The sequence below is a fragment of the Mus caroli genome, unplaced genomic scaffold, assembly GCF_978045245.1.
Source record: "Mus caroli unplaced genomic scaffold, Mus_caroli_1 scaffold_8, whole genome shotgun sequence".
Classification (NCBI taxonomy): domain Eukaryota; kingdom Metazoa; phylum Chordata; class Mammalia; order Rodentia; family Muridae; genus Mus; species Mus caroli.
Genome location: NW_028227263.1, coordinates 124,902,653 through 124,924,414, shown reverse-complemented (window position 1 = coordinate 124,924,414; position 21,762 = coordinate 124,902,653). Strand labels below are relative to the sequence as shown.

Sequence of the window (21,762 nt, the reverse complement as noted above, 5' to 3'; positions counted from 1 at the left end):
AACAACCCAGGGGTTCCAGTGCGCCAGGTAAGACCTCTACCACTGAGCTTCAAGCCCAACTGCCCAACCCTGGGTGTTATCTCAGCTTTCTCAAGGCTGAAACGTGGCACAGAGCCAAAAGCTTCAGGTAAAGGGGGCTGAGGAGCCCTTAAGGGAAGGATGGAGAGTCAGGGCCATGGGCTATGTAACAAGATGCAACCCTGTTTCAAAAAACAAAACAAAAAAGCTATACCAAACAACAAAACCCACATCGAGTCAGTGAGATGGCTCAGCTGGCAAAGTGCCCAGCACCAAGCCTGATGACCTGCCTTTTATCTGTGGAATCCACATGGTGGGAGGAGCTGCCGCCTCCAAGTTGCCCTCGGAAATCCATGCAAGCTACTGCAGCATGTTTCCTCACCCCACGGTTAAGTAAATAAACAAAATTAAAAAAAAAAAAAATTGAGCCAGGTGCAGTGGTGCACGCCTTTCTTTAATCCCAGCACTTGGGAGTCAGAGGCAGGCAGATTTCTGAGTTCGAGGCCAGCCTGGTCTACAGAGTGAGTTCCAGGACAGTCAGTGATACATACTGACAACCCAGTCTCAGAAAACAAAACAAAACAAAACAAAAACCAAGTTAAATCTTAAATTCTGGATGATTAAAAGAAAGGAGGAAGAGAAGAGGGAGGGAGAGAGGAAGGGAGGGAAGGTCTGAGGTGAGCAAGAGACACAGGCAAAGCCCTAAAGTGAAGAGAAGGGAAACAGAGGCCCATGGACTTGAAGGTCCCTCCCAGGAAATACACAGTACCTTGGAGGAGGGGCAACGTGGGGAATAACCTGCTTCCAATCTCCCTGGGAGATTGGAGCCAGCCAAGAATCTTTAGTGGAAGTGGGCCCTTTAAATCTAAGCTCCACCTTTGCTTAGAATGGTCTCTAGGAGAGTATTTATAAGGGGGTGTGCCTCCTCTCTGCTCCACAAAACTCCTGCTCCTGCCCTCTGACCTCACAGCCCCTGCTCCCCAGTCTGTCTCCAGTGCCCACAGCCACATTTAAGTGCCATGGACCTACCGCCCTTTGACCTATGGAAAGACTACTTTAACCTGAGCCAGGTGGTGATGGATATAATTCAGAGCCGGAAGCAAAGACAGGAGGGTGAGGTAGCTGAGAAGCCCAACTCCAGGCCCCAGGAGAAGAGTGAGCAGGGCCTGGAGGTCTACCTTGGATGTCTGCCTACCATATGCAACTTCTGCAAGCACAACGGGGAGTCTCGTCACGTCTACACCTCACACCAGCTGAAGACGCCTGAAGGGGTGGTTGTGTGTCCCATCCTGAGGCACTATGTGTGTCCTCTATGTGGAGCCACCGGCGACCAGGCTCATACACTCAAGTATTGTCCACTCAACAGCAGTCAGCAGTCTCTCTACCGACGCAGTGGACGAAACTCAGCTGGTCGCAGAGTCAAGCGATAATTGAGACCCTGTGAAGTACCTGTCACCCACAACCCACACCCTCCTGCTTCTGACCCTAGTCCCCTCTGCTCTGCTCACCCAGCCCGCTGGAGGTCCCTCGATCTCAACGTTCTCTGTGCCTTCAGGATCCTGAAACACTGGGAAATGCTGGCAGCCCAGACTGTGTGTCTCAGACATTCCTGGTACTGTGAGAACCTTCTCCATGGACCGTGTGAGTCTTGGTGGTTTCTTTTGGATTGTGAGGGCCTGGTGATGACTTCTCGGTTCCTCTCTAAAGATCCCTGGGGGTAGGGGGCTGCCCTTGGATTTGCTATCCTATAGAGTCCCAGTCAGTGTGCTCTGACAGGCCAGTCTTCAGGACCTGGGGACAGTGCCAGAGACTGATCCTCGTTGTCACTGCCAAGAAGTGGATGTCGGTACTGACTATGAGACCATCCATCTTCACCTTTTTCAGCATCTGCAGACTCAAACTTCTCCATGGACCATTCACGTTCAGCTCCTCAGTTCCTTGAATGTGGCCATGCCCATCAGGAATAAGAGGAAGGTTACAGGAACTAGAGGAGGGTTGGGACCCTCTGGGAAGGCTGCCAGACCTTTGTAACTTCACAGACTGCCTCGGGTGAGCGGAAGCCCACAGATTTCACTTCATCACTAACCGCGGTTCACTCTATTCCTGCCCCCAGCCCCAGTTGTTGATGGATCCCTTTCTCCCGGTGGGTGATTATCTCTCTTCCACTCATCCAATATTGTTGAGTGTGTTTCATCAGTGTGTGTCCCATGGTGAGAAGAGTCTGAGACCTCATGGGACTGATGACTGCTTAGATTTTAATTTTAGGGTCAGAGAAGAATGCCAGTTGGGTTTTATGCTATCTAGGAGGTTGGCTTGGAAATGGGATGAGGGTGGAGGAGGGGTGTCTGCTGCTGAATAAAGCGTTGTTAGTCTACTGTCTTTGAATTCCATTGCCCAAGTTAGTGGGCGGGTGCCTTTGGGTGCTGGGAGAGAAAAGCGCAAGAGGGAACTGAAGGGCTGCCTAAAACCCTGGGAACCATAAGAGGGGCAAGAGGGGGTCCAGAACTGCTGCCCAGACCTATCTCATATGTCTTCCAACACAAGTCGTCGGACTGGGAACAGGTTCCCAAATAATTCTCAACCTCCACCTAGACACTTTTTAAATTAAAAATAGGAAAAAAAAAGTGTGGAAAGGCAAGTTGTGGGTGTATGCCTTTAATCCCAGCATTCCGGAGGCAGAGACAGGTGAATCTCTCTTATCAATTCGAGGCCAGCCTGGTCTACAGAGTTGCAGGACAGTCAGGGCTACACAGAGAAACCCTGTCTTAAAAAGAGGGAGGAGGGCTGGAGGGAGGGGGTACAACATCCAGACAATAGTCAAATAATTCAAGGGAGTCCACTTTCTACCATGTGGGGACTGAACTCAGGTCACAAGCGCCCTTCACCCATTGGGCCATCTCAACAGTCCCTTGAGTCCTCCCTCCCTCCCTTCTCCTTTTTTTCCTCTTCACTGGAGATTGAACCTAGGGCTCTATAGCTCTGGACACCCATGGGTTCCCTTCCATCTTTTTTGGGGGAGGGGGGTTTTGAGACAGGGTTTCTCTGTGTAGCCCTGGCTGTCCTGGAACTCACTCTGTAGACCAGGCTGGCCTCGAACTCAGAAATCCACCTGCTTCTGCCTCCACCTCCATAGTGCTGGGATTAAAGGCGTGCGCCACCACGCCGGGGGGGTTCCCTTCCATTTTGTGAGACTAGGAACTACTAGGTCTGAGTTTTGATAGATTTTAAACTTTGGGTTCCCTATCACAAAACGGTTAGGGGAAAAAAAGTGTAAGTCAGCATCAGGGAGTAGCGGCACCCCTTTAATCCCAGCATTCGGGCATCAGAAGCAGGTGGACCCAGCTGCAAGATTCTCTCAACCACGGCACCAGCACCCACATGCATATACATAATTAAAACCCAATCTTAGGCCGGTGGTGATGTGGCTGGCCTTTAATCAGTCCCCAAACTCTTGAGGCAGGCCGATCTCCGTTGAGTTCGGGGTCATCCTCGACCACAGCGCTAGTTCCAGGACAATCAAGGTTACAAAAACAAAACCAAAAAAAAAAACAAAAACAAAAAACAAAAAACCCGTAACTCAAAAAGAAAAAGGAACCAACCACACACAAAAAACAGAATTTTTCTCCCTTTTATGTGTATGAGTGTTTTGCCTGCTTGTATGTTTGTCCACCACGTCCATGCCTGGTGCCAGCAGAGGGCACCAGGCTGGAGCTAAGGATGGTTATGAGCCCCGGCGTTTGGATACAGAGATCCTAACTCTGGTGTTCCCGGGAAAGATGGTAACTGCTGAGCTCCAGCCCTCCCTCTCTGCTTCGGGTCTTAATACAAATGTCATCTTTTCCTTATGTGTAATGTCCGCACATATCATGTCTTTTTTCTAGCCTCGCTGGTGGCTGCAGAGATATTATTGCTGCAAGTTCAATGCCAGCCTGGGATACTTAGTAAAATGCCCTCAGAAACAATTTTTTGGTATTGAACACAATTTGCCTTTTATGTGAGAGCTCATATGTAACTGTCGGAAAGATGAACGAAGTGCCGTTTACCCAATGACCTTGAAACTGCCGGCACTGAAAATTTTCACTCGGCCATCCGGCCATCCTGTTCATTCAAGCGGTGCTCGCGAATCACTCCTGCTCTGCGCTTTTCTAGGATCGCCATCCCCACCCTTCAAGAAATTCCTGCCTTTGAACTCCCTCTCCGAGCCATGACGTCAAATTGTGGACAGGGGGCCTCCCAGGCACCATTGGGAGGTTGCTGGGTTGCTATGGTTACCGCCTCTGCATGGGCGGGGAATATTTCCATGGTGCCCCGCCTCAATCCGTAGGAGGTAGTTTCCGAGTGGTCCTGCGCAGAGGAGGGATTGGGCGTGGGCAAGGTTTCCTAACACCCCCAGACCCCACCCACGCAGTTGTCATGGAAATGAAGCTCTTCTCCTCCCCTTTCTCAAAATAAGACTTTGCTTAGTAGGCTAGAGGACTACTCAAAGGGAAGAAACTCCGCTTGGTCCTAGCGCTCTCTCCAGCATCTCTATCTCTCTACTGCGCCCGCACTGGGATTTAGTCCTGGGTACCATCGCGGGCAAGTTGCCAGTGACACGCATGCGCGCTGTAGGTGTGCACATGCGCAATTGGGCACCAGAGCCCAGGGAACCTACTTCAGCGCTAAATGTGCGGCTGCGCAGCTGTGTCCTTCTGGTAAAGCAAGGCGACGGGAAGTTCTGCGCTTGCGCCGTGCTGGGAGGCACGGCTCGGAGAACGCAGCTCTGTCAGGGTATCTGGAGACCGCGTTCGCCCGGCGCGCATGCGTCTTGGCTCTCAATGCTACTGGGGGCGGGGCCCAGAGGGGGAGGGAGAAGTAGGGGGGAGGGAAGAGGCCGCAGAAGCCGAAGCCCTGACCCACCGGCAGGCAGGGGCTGCGGCGGCACGGTGAGTGACCCGCGGCCCAACTGGGGTCCCCATCCTCTGTGCTCCATCACTCTTCCTGGAGTCCAAAAAAGCCTCGGGGGTCCCCCCTCTTATCTCGGACCCCCGTTATCTCCACAACTCCCCTCCTTTCCCCGGCAATCCCAGCACCCCCATAATCCCTGCAGACCCTCAGCTTTAATATTTTGCCGTCTTAACTAGAAGGTTCCATTTCATCTTTATTCTTGGACATTCTCTCTCAGGAACCCTAGAACTGACACCCACTGCCCTGGGAGCCCCCAGCGCTCCCCTCTGATCTGGATGCCCCCTGTCTGCTGCATTGCCCAGTTGGCATCACTTCCCAGCATCATGCATGTTCGACCCCCTGGGCATCCCCGTTACTCTTGCCCTGTCCTGTTCTACTGCGCCCCCGTTCTCCTCTAACTCCTGCGGTGGCACCCTTTTCCCTTCCACTTTTGCTCATTTCCCTCCATCCTTCCAGACCGTCCGTCCCCCCAGTACCCATCAACTCCTCCGCGAGGCACTAGCGGCCGCGTGAAGCACAAGATGGGCACTGGGCGGGTGTCACCTACGAGGAAGCACCTCTGATTGCACTCAGCACCTCGCCGCTCCCATCACCACTTTTGCACAGGGGACCAGAGGAGCCCGTGTCGGGGCGACACGGGGACACCGAGCCACCGCCAGCGCTGTTCGCCCTTTGCCCGCAGAGCCGGCGCCCCCCATGCGCCAGGCAGCCGATCGGTGGCGTCTGGGGGCGCCATGGCCTCAGCGACCGCGGCGGCGGCGCCGGGCGAAGCGGAGGAGACCACCCGACTCCGCAAGCCGCGCTTCTCCTTCGAGGAGAACCAGATCCTGATCCGAGAGGTGCGCGCCCACTACCCTCAGCTCTACGGCGCGCAGAGCCGTCGGGTGAGCGTGGCCGAGCGGCGGCGAGTGTGGGACAGCATCGCCACCAAAATCAACGGCATCACCAGCTGGAAGCGCACGGGCCAGGAGGTTCAGAAGCGTTGGAACGACTTCAAGCGCCGCACCAAGGAGAAGCTGGCCCGCGTGCCGCATTCCACGCAGGGCGCGGGGCCCGCCGCTGAGGACGCCTTCTCTGCGGAGGAGGAGACTATTTTCGCCATCCTGGGACCGGGTGTGGCGGGGCCGGGGGCTGGCGCTGGGGCTGAGGAGTCCCGGGGAGCCGCCTCTTCACAGCCGCAGGCTTCGACCGCTAGTACACAACGGTATGTGTTGTCAGAGGACCGCAGGCAGGATCGACGGGCAGGTGAGTCCCAAAGCCAGTTTCTTTAACAACTACAAACAGTCCTGAAGCCTACAGTGCGTAGTTCACGCCCAGATCGGCCAGGCATGTTCACCACATCGGTGCTGTCAGTACCATTATGGAGCTGGGGCTTTAAGGTCAGAGAAAGGAAAGACTTAGATGTGGTGCCAACAGGCCTGTAATTCTCCTGCTTGGGAGTTGAAGGCAGAAGAAATGGGAGTTCAAGGCTAGCCTGAGCTAGAGGAGGCTTGGCTCAAAAGGGTGAGGAAGGGCCGGCTGGGGGATGCCCTGGTGGTTGAGTACTTCCCCAGCTTTCAGGGGTTCCAGGGTCAGATTTTGACTGCATAGACCCATATGGTAGCACATGATTTGGAGTCTCAACACCTGTGTTATCCTTAGGTGCATAGTGTGTTAGAGGCAAATCTGAGCTCTGTGAGATCCTGCCTTCCAAAAATAATATTGTAAAAAAAACAGAAAAGGAAGTGGATTGCCTCTGGTGGTTCTACAGCCACTTGGTGACCATCAGAGTCGTAGACATGGAACCGGTCCTGGGATGCCTGGCTCAGCTGGAATTGCAATTTCAGTAGGTGGGTGGGACTGGTAATTCCTCCCAGCTACTGTGGAATTCTGAGGTAGGAGAATCTGGGAGCCCAGTGCCTACCTTGGGCTGTATGCACTAAGTACCAGTGTCAGTTTTTTGGAGACCTTGCCGCAAACCAATGGTGAAAGGGCAGGTTAATAATGCTAGTAGGTCACTTGACCAGCGTGCCTGGGGCTCTAGAGTTTGTTCCAGACCTGAAAGTAAATGAACAGAGAGCTGGGGTGCGGGAAGAGTTCTGTGCAAGGCAGCGCCTAGAGGCAGAGTCCAGTCTGAGTGTTAGCCACATTATTGTCATCTCAGTAAATTCATGTATACTCACTTCTGAAAAGTGGGTTTCCCCCTAGGAGAGATCCTGTGAACACTGGGTGAAGTGACCCAGGCAAACTGCTTGCTCCAGCCTCTTGAGTGCATGGCTAGTTTAAGTAATGGTCACCAGTGGGCGGTCCATACTGCTTCACCACTGTAAACCAAGGCTTGGAGAAGTCTGGTGACTTCCTCAAGGTCATGCCGGCAGAGCTGCTGTGGAGACATCCCTCTCTTCAGCCTTCACTCTGGATTTCTTTGAGACGGGGTCTTACTATGTGCCCTAGGCTGGCTTTGAACCCACTGTGGAGGTGAGGATGACCTTGAACTTAAACTCCTCCTGCCTCCACCTCCTTAGTGTTGGCATTGCAAGAATGTTCTACCTTGCCTGGTTTATGCAGCACTGGGGATAGAACCCAGAGCTGCCCGCATGCTAGGCAAGCCTTCTTCCCACTAAGCTATGGTGATTTTCTCCATAGCTCTTCCCTTAGATGCCTGCCCTCTGCTGACACAAGTCAGGACTTGACACAGTTCTCTGGTGGAGAAAGAGTGACTCAGCCAGGCAGTGGTGGCAGTGCACGCCTTTAATCCCAGCACTTGGGAGGCAGAGGCAGGCAGAGTTCGAGGCCAGCCTGGTCTACAGAGTGAGTGCCAGGACGGCCAGGGCTACACAGAAAAACCCTGTCCAAAAAAAAAAAAAAAAAAAAGTGACTCAAGGTAATACGCCTAGGGTGGTGAAGTCAGGGCCTGAGGGAGCCAGAAGGATATATATGACCCAGTCTTGGGGATGTGTAGAGGGCTGGCTTCTGGAAGGGGATGGTGTCAGAGCTGACACACACAGTATGGAGGAGGAAAGGCATGATGGCAGGAGACTCAAGGAAGTTTTGGTGAGGTTGGATTGGAACCAAAAGATTACAAGGAGAACTTTTTAAAATTATTTTAAGAGGTGATCAGAGAGATAAGCAGGAGCCAGACACGTGTTGTTATTGGGTAAAGGTGAAAGGCTTAGAGTGTGTGAGCCTTGGGTGGTGGTACATGCCACTAGTGAGGTAGAGGCGAGATCAGGACCTCACTGGGCCAGCCTGGGCTATATGAGAGCCAGTATCAAAAAATCTGTGTGCATGGAGAAGAAAGACATGCTCCGGGAGGCACTGAGAAAGGGGGGGGGGAGTGCCATAGGCATGATTCCAACAAGTGGTCTTCTTCTTTTTTATTTTAAGTAAAGTCTGAAGGTTTTTTAAAGTATAGAATAGAGTTTTATTCAGGGCATGGGGAAAGGAGTCAAGAGGGTAGTGGAGGTAGAGAAAGGCAGAGAGAAAGAGAGAGAGAGAGAGAGAGAGAGAGAGAAGAGTAGAAGAGGCCAGCCATGAGCACGTGGAGAAAGAGTGGGGAAGGGAATGGGGAAGGCACGGGAGGAGGAAAGCAAGAGAGGAACAACATGTCTGAAGTGTTTACTTACTGTGTGTGTGTGTGTGTGTGTGTGAGTGTGAGCGCACGTGAGCATGGGATCATAAGGAAAGTTTCAGTCCGAAGTCTCTCCACCATGGGTTCTCAGGAACGAAGTCAGTTTATCAGGTTTCCGCAGCAGCCATCTGTACATACGGAGCCACCTTAACCGGCCCCTTCGCTAGGGAGTTTATAGGATTCAGAAAGGTTCGTTTCCCTACCTGAAGTCACACAGCAAGCACACAGGGAGATGTTGAACAGAATCAGACGCCCAACTTCTAGTTGACTTGCACTTGCTGCCCATTAACTGCCCGGTTAATGGGGAGGACAGGATGCAGTCAACGGCCAGAAGCCCAACCTACATTCTCAATTTGATCTCTTTCTCTGAATCCAGAGCAATACATTGTCTGTTACATGTTCGTGTGTTGTGTGCATGCGTATAGGCATGCAGGCTTTCATGCATGTGTGGGTGTGCGAGCACACTTGCGGCACCCAGAGTCGCTGTTCAGAGTTGTTGGGAGCTGCTCTGTCTTACAGTCTCTTTTGAGGCAGGTTCGTTCAATCAAACCCAGAGCTCATTGATCTGGCTCCACCCCCAACCCCCACCCTCACCCCCAGTCAGCTGGCCGTGGGGATTTCCATATCTGCCTTCCAGGGCTGGAATTACAGACTTGCTGCCATTCCTGCCTATCTCATATGTGGCTTAAGTTCTGGCCCTCACGGTTCCATTGACTTACCCCCTGAACTCCAACTTGCTTACTTAGAAGTTGTTACGAAGTGTTTTAATGTCTATTGAGATCCTCTTCCTGGGGATGGATACAGAGATACAGTGGAGGACGAGACAAATTCCTTCCCCTTAGGGAGCTGATGCAGTTGGGGGATACATGCCACAAATAGTCAGAACACTACACATAATGCCATATAGATAATAACTATTAACAGGAGAAACAATGCCTACTGAAAGGGACACCAGGCAAAGGCAGCTCACACTGAAAGCTTAGTGCTCATGAGGTTGAAGAAAGCAGCTCTTGAGTTTGAGGCTAGCCCGGGATGCATAGAGAGCCCCTGTGCCCAGGGTAGTTATGAGTGATAATGTTTTGTACAGTGAGGAGAGTCAGGGAGGGCTTTCCTGGAGGTGGTGAATTCAAGCTGCAGCTTACATTCAGAGGTTGAGCCTAGTGGATATCTGAGGGGAGCTTGAGCGTGGCAGTTAGAGAGAACCACAAGGTAAAGGCCCTGAGGCAAGCTTGTCCTCAACCACCTGGTCTCTCTATGTAGGCCTGGCTGTCCTGGAACGCACTATGTAAACCAGGCTGGCCTTGAACTCGCAGAGATCCACTGCCTCTGACTCTTGAGTGCTGAGATTAAGCCTGTCCCATAGCACCCAGCCTACCTGACCACTTAATACTGAGTAAAACTTACAAAACGGAAGTTGTTGTCATCAAAGGAGAGGAGCGGCTGGCTTGCATCTTTGCTGGCACTGGGAACTGAACTAAGGGGTCACTTATTTCTGACGCAATATTTAAAGGATATGACAGCCACACACGGTGGCACATAGCCATAGTTCCCTGAGTCTTTTTTTTTTTTTTTTTTTTTTTTTTTTTGGTTTTTTCGAGACAGGGTTTCTCTGTATAGCCCTGGCTGTCCTGGAACTCACTTTGTATACCAGGCTGGCCTCGAACTCAGAAATCCGCCTGCCTCTGCCTCCCGAGTACTGGGATTAAAGGCGTGCGCCACCACGCCCGGCTCCATAGTTCCAACACTCAGGAGGCAGATGTAAAGGAATCGCCCCAAGTCTGAGGCTGGCTGTTCCACACAGTGAGTTCTAGGCCAGCCAGAGCTACGCAGCAGAACCCTGACCACCCCCCCCCCAACACAAAAGACACCTCCCCAACCAAAAAAGCTAAGGGTGGCGATAAACACCTTTAATCTTCACTTGGGAGGCAGAGGCAGGTGGATCTCTGCGCTCTGGTTTACAGAGCGAGTTCCAAGACAGCCAAGGCTACATAAAAAAACTGTCTTAAACAACAACAAAGGATTCCCCCCAAAATGGAGGGAAAAAAACACCTATGATGTGGCTTAGTGGGTAAAGGTGCTACCAAGGCTGATAATTTGAGGTCAAATGCTGGGACTGACATGGTGGACAGAGAAACATGATGTCCTGTGACCACTACATGCACAACACAGCATGTGTATCTGGACACCCCCATAAATACAAATAGATTTTGTAAAAACAAAAAAGAAGGAAAATAGGCCTAAGCCAATAGCTTAGTGGTAGAGCCTCTGCCTAGAATCCCCCAGTGAGGGGCTGGGGGCGTGGCTCAGTGGTAGAGCCCCTGCCTAGAATCCCCCAGTGAGGGGCTGGGGGCGTGGCTCAGTGGGAGAGCCCCTGCCTAGAATCCCCCAGTGAGGGGCTGGGGGCGTGGCTCAGTGGTAGAGCCCCTGCCTAGAATCCCCCAGTGAGGGGCTGGGGGCGTGGCTCAGTGGTAGAGCCCCTGCCTAGAATTCCCCAGTGAGGGGCTGGGGGCGTGGCTCAGTGGTAGAGCCCCTGCCTAGAATCCCCCAGTGAGGGGCTGGGGGCGTGGCTCAGTGGTAGAGCCCCTGCCTAGAATTCCCCAGTGAGGGGCTGGGGGCGTGGCTCAGTGGGAGAGCCCCTGCCTAGAATCCCCCAGTGAGGGGCTGGGGGCATGGATCAGTGGTAGAGCCCCTGCCTAGAATCCCCCAGAGAGGGGCTGAGGGCATGGCTCAGTGGAGAACCTGCCTATGTATAAGGCCTGGAGTCCCATCCCTGGGCTGGGAAAACGACAGGCAGCACAATGACTCCTTAGCTGGTAGAGCTTACCTAGAATAATTAGACAGACATGGGTTGCATGCCCAGGAGAAATGAGTTCTGAGAGAAACCACTTAGGGTTGAAACCAGAGCCAAGAAAAGGACTGGCAGCCACTTTAGATAACAGCCAGGACATTTCTCCTTGAGGAGGAAGGTCTATAGCCTCCAGGTACCCCAGACACCACACCAGTTGCCCTATAATCCTAGGCAGTCACTGACTTACTGTCTGCCTCTACAGATCATCCTGGTCAAGATACCTTGGTAAGTGGAAGCAGATAGCAGGCAGTCATCTGTGTCATTGTGGCTTTCTGGAGTTTTAATGTAACCACACGACGCTGGAGAAGGGACTGAGAGTGTGCTGGACAAGGCTGGAGGGAGAAGCACCTAGAGTGGATGTTGGATTTATTTATGTTTATGTGGGATTGCATCTGTTTGGGGATAGTGTCTTAAGAAAAAAGTGCCAGGTGTGGAGGTACAGGGCTGTGATCTCAGCTACTAAGGAGGCTGAAGTAGCAGGGTTGGAAGTTCAAGGCCAGCCTGGACAGTTTAGCAAATGCCTGTCTCAGCAAGCAGGGGAGCTAGAGAGATGGCTCAACAGTTAAGAGCATGTACTGAGTTGGGCAGTGACAGTGCACACTTCTAATCCCAGCACTCAAGAGGAGGATCTCGGCGAGTCTGCGGTCAGCCTCGTTTACAAAGAGTGTCTAGGACAGTCAGGACTCTATTATACAGAGAAGCCCTGTCTCAAAACAATAACAACAAAAACAAAATAAATAAATGGACTGGGGGGGGAGAGAGAGAAAGCTCAGTTGGTAACATGCTGGCCACACAAGTAGGAAGTCCTGAATTCAACCCAAGAACCCAGCCAGGCTCACAATCCTGGTGTAGTTCACATGGATGAAATCCCAGCACTGAAAGAATGGGGACAAGAAGCCCCTGGGGCACACTGGCCAGGCAGCCAAACCAAATCAGCAAACTCCTGGTCAGGAGTTGTTCAAAACTAAGTTGGGACAGTTCACATACACATGCATGTACATACCCTCCCTACATATACATATACATGTATGCACACACAGAGAATACTACTAAGAAAAGGTACACTTAATGGTAGATGTGCTTATGGTAGAAGACATACATAACCTGAATGAATCTTTGGTCCAACTCCAGGATGGGAAAAGAATGAGGGATTACAGAGTTTTATTTCAGCCCCAGCAACTGGAAGATGGAGCTGCCATCTTCTGAGGCAGGGTTGGATGAGGAACTCATGCAGGAGTGAGTTTGAGGTGTCTAGACAATGCACAGACTGTGAGCACTGCCCCCTAGAGATACCTAAGAGCCACTGGAACTCAGGAGAGAGGTTCAGCTCACCCAGGACACGGTCTCTCAGCAGACAGTTTAAGCCCCAAGAGTTTGAAGGACGCCTCAGGTTGTGACGACCAGCAAGCTGGGATAGAACTAGGAAATCCTGCCATCCTGGCTGGAAAGAGCATGCAAGAGTTAGGATCAGTATACCAGCCACTCTGCTTCTTTCCATGGACTCCAACTGAGTCCATGCGTGAGTGTCCAGATGGTTCTCTGCTTTATGGAGCCCACAAAGCCTCTTACTACCATGGGGTCTGTAAGACTTGTAAGGCTTTTGTCCACTAAAGCTGGCCACCAAGTTGCTCAGTCGGTAAGAGCATAAAACTCTCAGGGTGGTGGATTCATGCCTCACCCTGGGCGCCATGCATAACCATGAGGACTTTCTCTGCTTGTCCCAGATTTGAATACTGACACGCAGACTTAGATTTATTTATAATAGCATTAGGCCTCAGCTTACTCTTGTTCCCAACCAGGTCTTACAACCTACATTCTGCCACGTGGCTTGTTACCGCGAAGTCTCACAGCCTGGCCCTGCTTCTTCCTTCAATGTCTGGCTGGCAGATTCTCCCACGCCTGACCGTTTTCCCAGAGTTCCTATCTCTGCCAGATGTCCCGCCTCTTCTCCCCTCCTTTGCTGTAAGCTGTTAGTTTTTTCTTAAACCAATAGGAAGGTGAGAGAGATAGGATGCAGGCAATGAGCAATTGGACAGGATGTCGGGCCTGTAATGAGATGCCCACCTGGTACAGAGATGAGCAGATGAATAGTACACCACCAGGCTTTACACAGTGCATAAAAGGATCACCCCCAGCACAGTGTGATGCATCCACTCCTCGGCATTCAAAGCTTGACTTCATGGGCGTTCCCTGACGTGCTCTAACTTAGGTGGTATTACTAGTGTGTTCCTTTTTGAGATATGGTCTTGCTCTATAGCCTAGGTTCCCCTGCAGCTCCAAAATACAAGTATTTCAAGCAAAAGCCTCGATGGTGGCCTAGCTTGTGTGTGTGTGTGTGTGTCTGTGTGTGTGTTTCTGGTGGGAGAGGTCTTAAAGTGTTTTTATTCCTTCTTTTTGATATGGTCTAATGTAGTCAAAGCTGGCCTTTAATCTGGGTATATAGTGGATGTAGGCCTTAAATGTCTCAAACCTCCTGCCTTGGCTTCCTAAGTACTAGGGTGCCAGCATACCTGGAGGGTGGTGTTCTTAGGAAAGCCTAAATCAAGCCAGGCATGGTAGTGCCACCTGCAATACCTGCACTTAGGAATCGGAAGCAGGAGAATCCGGAGTTGCAGGCTAGCCTGTATCACCTAGAGAGACCCTGTTTCCTTGAAGGAGGGACTGCGAGGTTGTACTAGGGATAGGAGGCCAAAACAGGAAAGGAAGACTTGCAGGCTCTTTGTGACTTACCCAAGGTCTCTATCTTTACAGATACATCAGCCCAGAGCAAGGGAGGCTCCAGCAGCCCAGAGTCCTGGGCCCGGCCCTCTTGCAATCCCCAGGAAGCCAAGGAGCGTGAGTCCGCGTCCCCTGCAGCCATGCAGCCTGTCCAGCTGCCCCGCCTGGCCTTGTCTCCACCGCTCCCTGCCCCTCCACCACCACCCACGGCGCTGGCCCAAGTGGCACCCACATCTCCTAGCCCAACTCCTCCTCGGCCCACCTCAGCCCCAGAGCAGTCCCTGGACTTCCTGCGGGCTCAGCAGGAGACTGCCAATGCTATCAGGGAGCTGGCTGGCACCCTTCGGCAGGGACTGGCCAAACTGAGCGAGGCCCTCAGTGCCCTGTTACCCCTTTTGCCGGGAACCCCAGCTGACCCGCTGCCCCCGCCCCCACCGCCACCTCCGCCCCCACCTCCCAAACCAGTCCTGCCCCCCCCTGCCCCCAAGGTGGAGCTCGCCCCAGAGCCTGTGTCTGTGGTAGCTGCTGTTGTGGATGGGGCTGTAGTGGCAGCGAGGGGAGTGATCATCTCCCCCAGGAGCGAGGAAGGGGTGCCCAAACCACTACCCCCAGCCCCACCACTTCCCCTCCACGACTCACCCCCACACAAGAGGAGGAAAGGTTTCCCTACACGAAAGAGGCGGGGCCGCTGGAAGTCTCCGTGAAATTTACCCTTGTCCACACTCCTGCCTGCAACCCCTCTCCCTGCTTGGCGCAGGCGCAGTCGAGGAGGAAGATGCTCTTTGCCTATCCCAGCTGCACCCTGGCTTCCTGCTCTAGGGGAGTGAGCACCCCACTTCCTGTGCTAGTTAGTGCCTGATTCTCTGGGCGAGTCCCCAGGTGGACTCCCTCAGCCCCTTTCTCTGGTACAGTGGTGTCCGCCTGACTGCCTCCTGTAACCCTAACTTCTAAGCCATCAATTTTATGTTACTATATTGCCCTTTGTGGGGTGGGAGGGGGACCTCCTGGCTCTGCGACATGCTCCTTTGCCTAATAGTTGCTGTTCATGACTTAAGGAGAAGCAACGTGTGGGGACCTCCCTACTTCCCCAGCCCAGACTTCTTCGGAAGGGTTGGCAGTTGCTAGACAAATCAGAATGTAGAAGGCAGAGGACTCCGAGGAGGAGGCAGAATTCTGACTGGGGGAGGTATAGGTTGGGTCCTCTGCCTCTCATTGCTGCGAGGTGTGTCTGACCTCCGGAGCTCAGCCCCTCCCTCCCTTTCTCCTCAGTGCTGACAAGATGTCAATAAACTTATTTTCATACAATTAACTTGAGGCTCTGAGACAGGCCTTGGGAGTCCAGCACTTAGGGACTGCCCCACCCCGCCCCAGAGGCCATGCCTCCTGAACCTGAGGCAGGTGATTGCCCCTCTAAAAGCCTTAACTAACTAACCCTGGTGCAGAAGCACACACTGAAGGTTGTAACAAACGGAGTTTATCTAGGTCTGTTAAGAGCAGTTCAATAAAGTAATTGGGTGGTTACGGGGCAGAACGAGAAATAGGCTTTTACAGCCTTAAAGAGCCTAGCAAGGGATCATGGCTCACACTTGGCGATTCCTGTTAGGGAGGCTTGCTGTGAGTTCAAGGCTAACCTGTGCTTCAGAGACCTATCTTTAGAAAAAGGAAAAATAAAATAAATAAAGCCAGGCATGGTTAATGTATTTTTGAAATCTCAGCCCCCAGGAGGTTAAGGAAGGAGGATCCAGAGCCTCAGGCCAGCCAGCCTGGACCACCTAGTGAGGCCCAGTTTCAAAATAAAAAATACAGGCTGGTAGTACATCTCAGCAGTAGAGCACTTAGCATAAGGCCCTGGATTCCATCCCAGCACCACGTATAAGCAGGAGAAAGTAAATAAACAGTAGTACAGGAAACCTATGGTTGTGAACATAGTATCTCCCAGGAAACGACAAAAATAGGCAATTTGTTTAAGGGAGAAGTGTTAAAATAGTAATGCAGGTGGTAAAATTGTAACGCTGAAATAGAAAGCCAGGGCTGCTGTGACTACTCTGGGGTGGGGGTGAGAAAACCGCCAAGCCTCCACTAAGTGCAAACCTGGAAGGATGCAAGGAAGACATTCAGGGGGAGAAAAATTGAGACCACCAGCGGGGCCCCAGGCCAAGTGAGGGGAAAGGGCGGACGTGAGCTAGGTCCTGGAGACAAACGTCGCTTCTCCTCGCTCCCCCCACCCGCCATAAAAACTAAAAACATGAGGTGCCCACAGCCGATTGGGCCCACCAGGCCATTAAGCACTTGGAGGTTTGGGGTTGCCCTTCCCAGCAATCTCCTCTTGGCTTCCTCATTCCAAATATAAGAGTAATAAGAGCCCCCTACCCCCGGGGGTGGGGGGTGGGGGGAGAGGGCGAGATTCCCTGCTAGCAGTAAGGGGGGGCAAGAATCGGGAAGGCCTCCCCCCGCCCAAGCTTCCAAGCAGAGGAAGTACGTCAGTGCGTCCATCTCGCAGAGCATTTTGGGAATTGTAGTGAGATTGGGGATGTGCCGAGAAGCCAACTCTGTAACCCTTTAGAGACCAAATACGTGCACAGATGGAGCAGAATTGGCAGGCTCAGAGAACGTTCTTTAGCAGATGAGGAAACTAAGGCAGGCGCCTGGCTCGGAAGCCTACAGTCTTATCCTGTAGCCTCTGGGCCGCCCTTGAGGCTAGTACTTAAGACACTGGGGGAGGACAAACTGCCAAGTAGACACTACTCTCCAAGAGTTGCCTGAAACCATCCCCTTGAAACTGTCCAATCAGAGCCTCTCCGCCCCAATTCCCCCAAAGCTGCTGCCTTCCTAACCGGTTATTGGCCCTTCTTGAAGGGGCGGGATTCTAAGAGAGGGCAAGACTCTTCTAGAACTGCTCAGCAAATCAGAGCAGAAACTGCTTTCCGGGTTCTGGGTATGGTCTCGGGACTGTAAACCCACAAGGAGGCTGAAGCAGGGAGATTGCAGCAAGTTTGAGGCCAGCCTAGGCTACATAGGCTAGCCTTCTAGGCCAACCTGAGCTAAATAATAAATCCAAGTCTTAAGAAAGAAAGGGGGGGAGGGGGAATTGCATCCACAGCAACTTGGCCACCCCGAGCATTTATGAAACCATTACCCACTCCTTGGACCTTGTGTGCGAAGCCCGGTTTCCTGGCGAGGCACAGTGAAAATTAAGCACCCAGACCAGCGCGCGCCCTCTTTTCCCGCCACTGCTTTCTGCCCAGTCCCCTTTAAGAAGCAGCCCCGACGGGACTACATTTCCCAGAAGGCTTTGCCCGCGCGTTATGTAACTTTCCCTGCGAAGCGGCCTCTGGGGCAGAAGAAGGAGGTGGAGGCGACGGCGGCCGTTGCAGCGGCGTCGGCGGCGCGAGCGGAGCGGCGGGAGCCTGGGGCGGCGGCGCCCGAGGCCCATCGAGGAGCTGGAGCTGTGCATCGCGGCTCACGGCGCGGACCGGACGGGGGCGCCGACGTGCGTGCTCGTGGCTTGCCTTTTCCACCGGAGGCGGGAGTGAGAGAGAGAGGAAAAAAAAAAAAAGGCTGAGGGCCCAGGGGGCGGGGAAGGGGGGCCGGGCCTGAATCCGGCGGGGAGGCCGAGCCCGAGGCCGGATTGAGCGGCTCGCGCGCCCGTCCCCGGGCACGGCGGAGCGAACGTGGGCGGCGGGTGCACAGCGGGGGCACCTGGCGGCGTTCCGGGGGGCGCCATGGCGTCCGTGCAAGCGTCCCGCCGCCAGTGGTGCTACCTGTGCGACCTGCCCAAGATGCCGTGGGCCATGGTGTGGGACTTCAGCGAGGCTGTGTGCCGCGGGTGCGTGAATTTCGAGGGCGCGGACCGCATCGAGCTGCTCATCGACGCCGCCCGCCAGCTCAAGCGCAGCCACGTGCTCCCCGAGGGCCGCTCGCCCGGACCCCCGGCTCTCAAGCACCCGACCTCCAAGGACCTAGCCTCCACGGGCTCCCAGGGCTCCCAGTTGCCACCCCCGCAGGCCCAGGCGCAGCCATCGGGGACCGGAGGTAGCGTCTCAGGCCCGGACCGCTATGACAGAGCTACTTCATCCAGCCGCCTGGCGCTGCCTTCGCCGGCTTTGGAGTACACCCTGGGGTCCCGCTTGGCCAACGGGCTGGGCCGCGAGGAGGCCGTGGCGGAAGGGGCACGCAGGGCTTTGCTTGGCTCCATCCCCAGCTTGATGCCCCCCGGGCTGCTGGCAGCTGCAGTGTCTGGCCTCGGAGGCCGAGCTCTGACGCTGGCACCTGGCTTAAGCCCCGCTCGTCCACTTTTCGGCTCCGATTTCGAGAAGGAGAAGCAGCAGAGGAATGCGGACTGCTTGGCAGAACTGAACGAGGCCATGCGGGGCCGGGCGGAGGAGTGGCATGGGCGTCCCAAGGCTGTAAGGGAACAGCTACTGGCTCTGTCCGCCTGTGCCCCTTTCAATGTCCGATTCAAGAAGGACCACGGGCTGGTGGGTCGGGTGTTCGCCTTTGATGCCACTGCCCGCCCTCCGGGCTATGAGTTCGAGCTGAAGCTCTTCACCGAATACCCCTGTGGTTCTGGCAATGTGTACGCGGGGGTCCTTGCAGTGGCTCGCCAGATGTTTCATGATGCTCTTCGAGAGCCAGGGAAGGCCCTGGCCTCATCGGGCTTCAAGTACCTCGAGTATGAACGGCGCCATGGTTCAGGGGAATGGCGCCAGTTAGGAGAGCTGCTTACGGATGGGGTCCGCAGCTTCCGAGAGCCTGCTCCTGCGGAGGCCCTGCCCCAGCAGTACCCAGAACCGGCCCCTGCTGCTCTGTGTGGCCCACCTCCAAGAGCCCCATCCCGAAACCTGGCGCCCACTCCACGCCGTCGCAAAGCATCCCCTGAGCCCGAGGGTGAGACAGCTGGGAAGATGACCACGGAGGAGCAGCAACAGCGGCACTGGGTGGCACCAGGCGGTCCATACTCTACAGAGACCCCTGGTGTGCCCTCACCTATTGCTGCCCTCAAGAATGTGGCTGAGGCTCTGGGCCACTCACCCAAGGACCCTGGTGGGGGTGGAGGCTCTGTCCGCGCAGGGGGTGCTAGCCCCGCAGCTTCCTCCACAAGCCAACCACCGGCCCAGCATCGTCTGGTGGCACGCAATGGAGAGGCAGAAGTCAGTCCCACTGCCGGGGCAGAAGCTGTCAGCGGGGGTGGTAGCGGCACAGGGGCGACCCCTGGAGCCCCCTTGTGCTGTACCCTGTGCAGAGAAAGGCTGGAAGACACCCACTTCGTGCAGTGTCCCTCGGTACCCGGACACAAGTTCTGCTTTCCTTGCTCCCGAGAGTTTATCAAGGCACAGGGCCCAGCCGGAGAGGTGTACTGCCCCAGTGGAGACAAATGTCCACTGGTGGGTTCCTCTGTCCCCTGGGCCTTCATGCAGGGCGAGATCGCTACTATTCTTGCTGGTGACATCAAGGTCAAGAAAGAAAGGGACCCCTAGGCTGCCACTGCCAGGCTTCTTTCCCCTCCCCCTTAACCATCACCGCATCTGCGGATAAATTATTCCCTACCGCACCCAATCCTGTACCACCCTAACCTATGTATATACCCTTTCCTCTGCCCAGATGGGTCCCCTGGGGTAGATACATTGTGGGTGGGGGGAGAGAGCTTGTGGCTCCTGTCAGAGCGGGTGTTTGGGGTTCCTGGGCCCCTCCTTTCTTTTTCCTTTCTTGGCTTGGCTTTCCTGCTGTTGGTAGTTGGGTGAGAGGTACCCCGCTTGTCCTTGAGAAGGGACCTCCTGAGAACTCGCTCTTTATAAACGAAGCAAAAGCATTTTATTGTTCCCCCTCTCCCACCCTTTTCCTCCTTCAATAAACTGAGAGATGGGTTGTTCTTTTTTCCCCCTTGTTCCCTTTAGTTTTTATGAGATGCTGCGCCCCCTTCGGGATTGGACTTGTCCTGCGCGCGAGAGGACTTCTGCGTTGTGACCACTAGGTGGTGCCTTTTGTCCAGTGGGCTGCTGTTTGTAGTAGTGTACGTTTGCTGTGCTCTGATTAAAGGTGTAGTCGAGGCCGGTTTTGCAGACGATGGTACTGAGATTCTGACAGGGCTCGGCTCCTGCACGGCGATCACAAACAAACTTGAGAATAGGTTTGCACTACAGCTGGCCCTCTGAATGCAGAGACATCAGAGGAGGGAAAGGAAGTAGGAGGCTTTCTAGAGGTAGTTTACTTGAAGATATTTCTAGAGTTGAACCTTCCTGGGTAAATGTGTATGGAAGCAGGATGGTACCTTCTTGCTTCATATAGTGCCCGAGTGATGGACACACCTAAGAAACCTGAACTGGGCTCACGCCCTTCATCTGGGGACAGTGGCTATCACCCTAAAACACTTAGGAGCTAAGTAAAAGGCTCCCGCCCACCGCGGCTGCTTCTGATGTGTGTGCGGCCTTGTCCCGCACCTGTCCTGGGTGACTGATCATTAACCAGGATTTCCTGCCCGCTGGCGTCATGGGGGCGGGGTCTGGGGCCTAGGCAGACTATGGCAAAACAGGGGTTAAAAAGAGGGGGTGGCCCCAGCAGTCACGCCCTGGCCCCCACTTGAGACCCTGACATGGAGATTCCGGGAAGGGATACAATGGTAAGCCAATGAGACAGTGTCCAGTGAGGACCAGCGACCCAAGGATAACCCTGATCTCCCCAGGTGTCTCCTCACTGCCTTGTGCCCCTCCTTCACCTGAAGACAGACATAGCCCCAGCTCTCTGCAGGACCCTGAGTAATGTTTCCCCCAGCCCGGTAGGGAGCACATACCTGCTCAGGCAACCCAACCCAAGCACCACCAGCCTCGGCTCAGGGCAGGGCTGGGAAAACTATCCCTGATTAAATACACCAGGTGATAAACAGGAGCTGGGGTGGTGCTGGAGAGAGCACCCCTCCCTCAGAGGACTCCCTGTTTGATCCAGGGCTGCAGACCCAAGCACCCTCTCTTCCCCCCTCCCCCTAAATCCTCAGGACTAGAGGCCTCCTCACACCTGGCCACCGTGCTCCAGGAAGGGCTCACAGCTGTGGAAGACACCTGGTCCTTTAAGAGCAGCTGGTAGGTGGGGGCGGGGGGCAGGGGAGTCACCCCCAGCCTGGCTGCTGTGTATTTTAGATAGAGGTTGGGTTAACTATTAACAGAACAGACAGCCTGACCTGTGTGGGGGGTGGGGGGAACTGGGTCAGTTCCCCTTCCCCCAGTGCCCAGGTGGGGTTAGGGTGGAAGGATTTGGGGACCAGAGAGTAGGCCGAAAGACTAAGGAATATGCTGCAGAGACATCCTGAAAAATGTGGGAAACCACAGAAGTAGGGAAGAGAGGAGCAAGTGGCTAGTTGGTGAGGACTGGGAGTGGGGCTCAGTGGTAGAACCCTGGCCTAGAGGCCAGTTGAAGGCCTGAGTGTGTGACTCAGTGGCAGAGGGTTTGCCTAAGGTCTACAGTAAAGAGCTGGGGGTGTGGTTCAGTGGTAGAGCCCCTGCCTAAGCATCTGGGAGGGCGTGGGTTCCATCCCCAACACCACAAAAAGCCTTTTTAAAATTCTATGTCCAGTGCTGTTTTATCTACATGTGTGTCTGTATGATCCCCTGCCATGTAGGTACTGGGAACT

General features: G+C 54.1%; 3 protein-coding genes across 4 annotated transcripts; all 3 read left to right on the top strand.

Annotated features, from left to right (window-relative positions):
• The first annotated feature begins 715 nt into the window (after window positions 1-715).
• On the top strand, window positions 716-1,570 carry Nanos2 (nanos C2HC-type zinc finger 2). The gene has a single exon (XM_085841022.1). It carries the CDS (start codon window positions 1,038-1,040, stop codon window positions 1,446-1,448), a length of 411 nt encoding a protein of 136 aa, XP_085697148.1. The 5' UTR covers window positions 716-1,037; the 3' UTR covers window positions 1,449-1,570.
• Window positions 1,571-4,840: 3,270 nt separating this feature from the next.
• On the top strand, window positions 4,841-15,450 carry Mypop (Myb related transcription factor, partner of profilin). 2 transcript variants are annotated; one of them, XM_021167835.2, is made up of 3 exons: window positions 4,841-4,943; window positions 5,422-6,210; window positions 14,175-15,450. In XM_021167835.2, exons 2-3 carry the CDS (start codon window positions 5,700-5,702, stop codon window positions 14,843-14,845), a joined length of 1,182 nt encoding a protein of 393 aa, XP_021023494.1. In that variant the 5' UTR covers window positions 4,841-4,943; window positions 5,422-5,699; the 3' UTR covers window positions 14,846-15,450. The 2 variants fall into 2 exon arrangements, with proteins under 2 accessions (XP_021023494.1, XP_085698228.1); XM_085842102.1 differs by having other exon boundaries at window positions 4,885-4,943; window positions 5,572-6,210.
• Window positions 15,451-17,469: 2,019 nt separating this feature from the next.
• Window positions 17,470-20,018, top strand: Irf2bp1 (interferon regulatory factor 2 binding protein 1). The gene has a single exon (XM_021167105.3). It carries the CDS (start codon window positions 17,864-17,866, stop codon window positions 19,616-19,618), a length of 1,755 nt encoding a protein of 584 aa, XP_021022764.1. The 5' UTR covers window positions 17,470-17,863; the 3' UTR covers window positions 19,619-20,018.
• The last annotated feature ends 1,744 nt before the right edge of the window (window positions 20,019-21,762 follow it).

Excerpts from the sequence above, each read along its gene's own strand:
- Irf2bp1 (XM_021167105.3), top strand. The coding sequence starts at position 17,864 with ATGGCGTCCGTGCAAGCGTCCCGCCGCCAGTGGTGCTACCTGTGCGAC.
- Mypop (XM_021167835.2), top strand. The coding sequence starts at position 5,700 with ATGGCCTCAGCGACCGCGGCGGCGGCGCCGGGCGAAGCGGAGGAGACC. Across the intron at positions 6,211-14,174 it reads CAGGCAGGATCGACGGGCAG|ATACATCAGCCCAGAGCAAG; the intron begins GTGAGTCCCAAA and ends CTATCTTTACAG.
- Nanos2 (XM_085841022.1), top strand. The coding sequence starts at position 1,038 with ATGGACCTACCGCCCTTTGACCTATGGAAAGACTACTTTAACCTGAGC.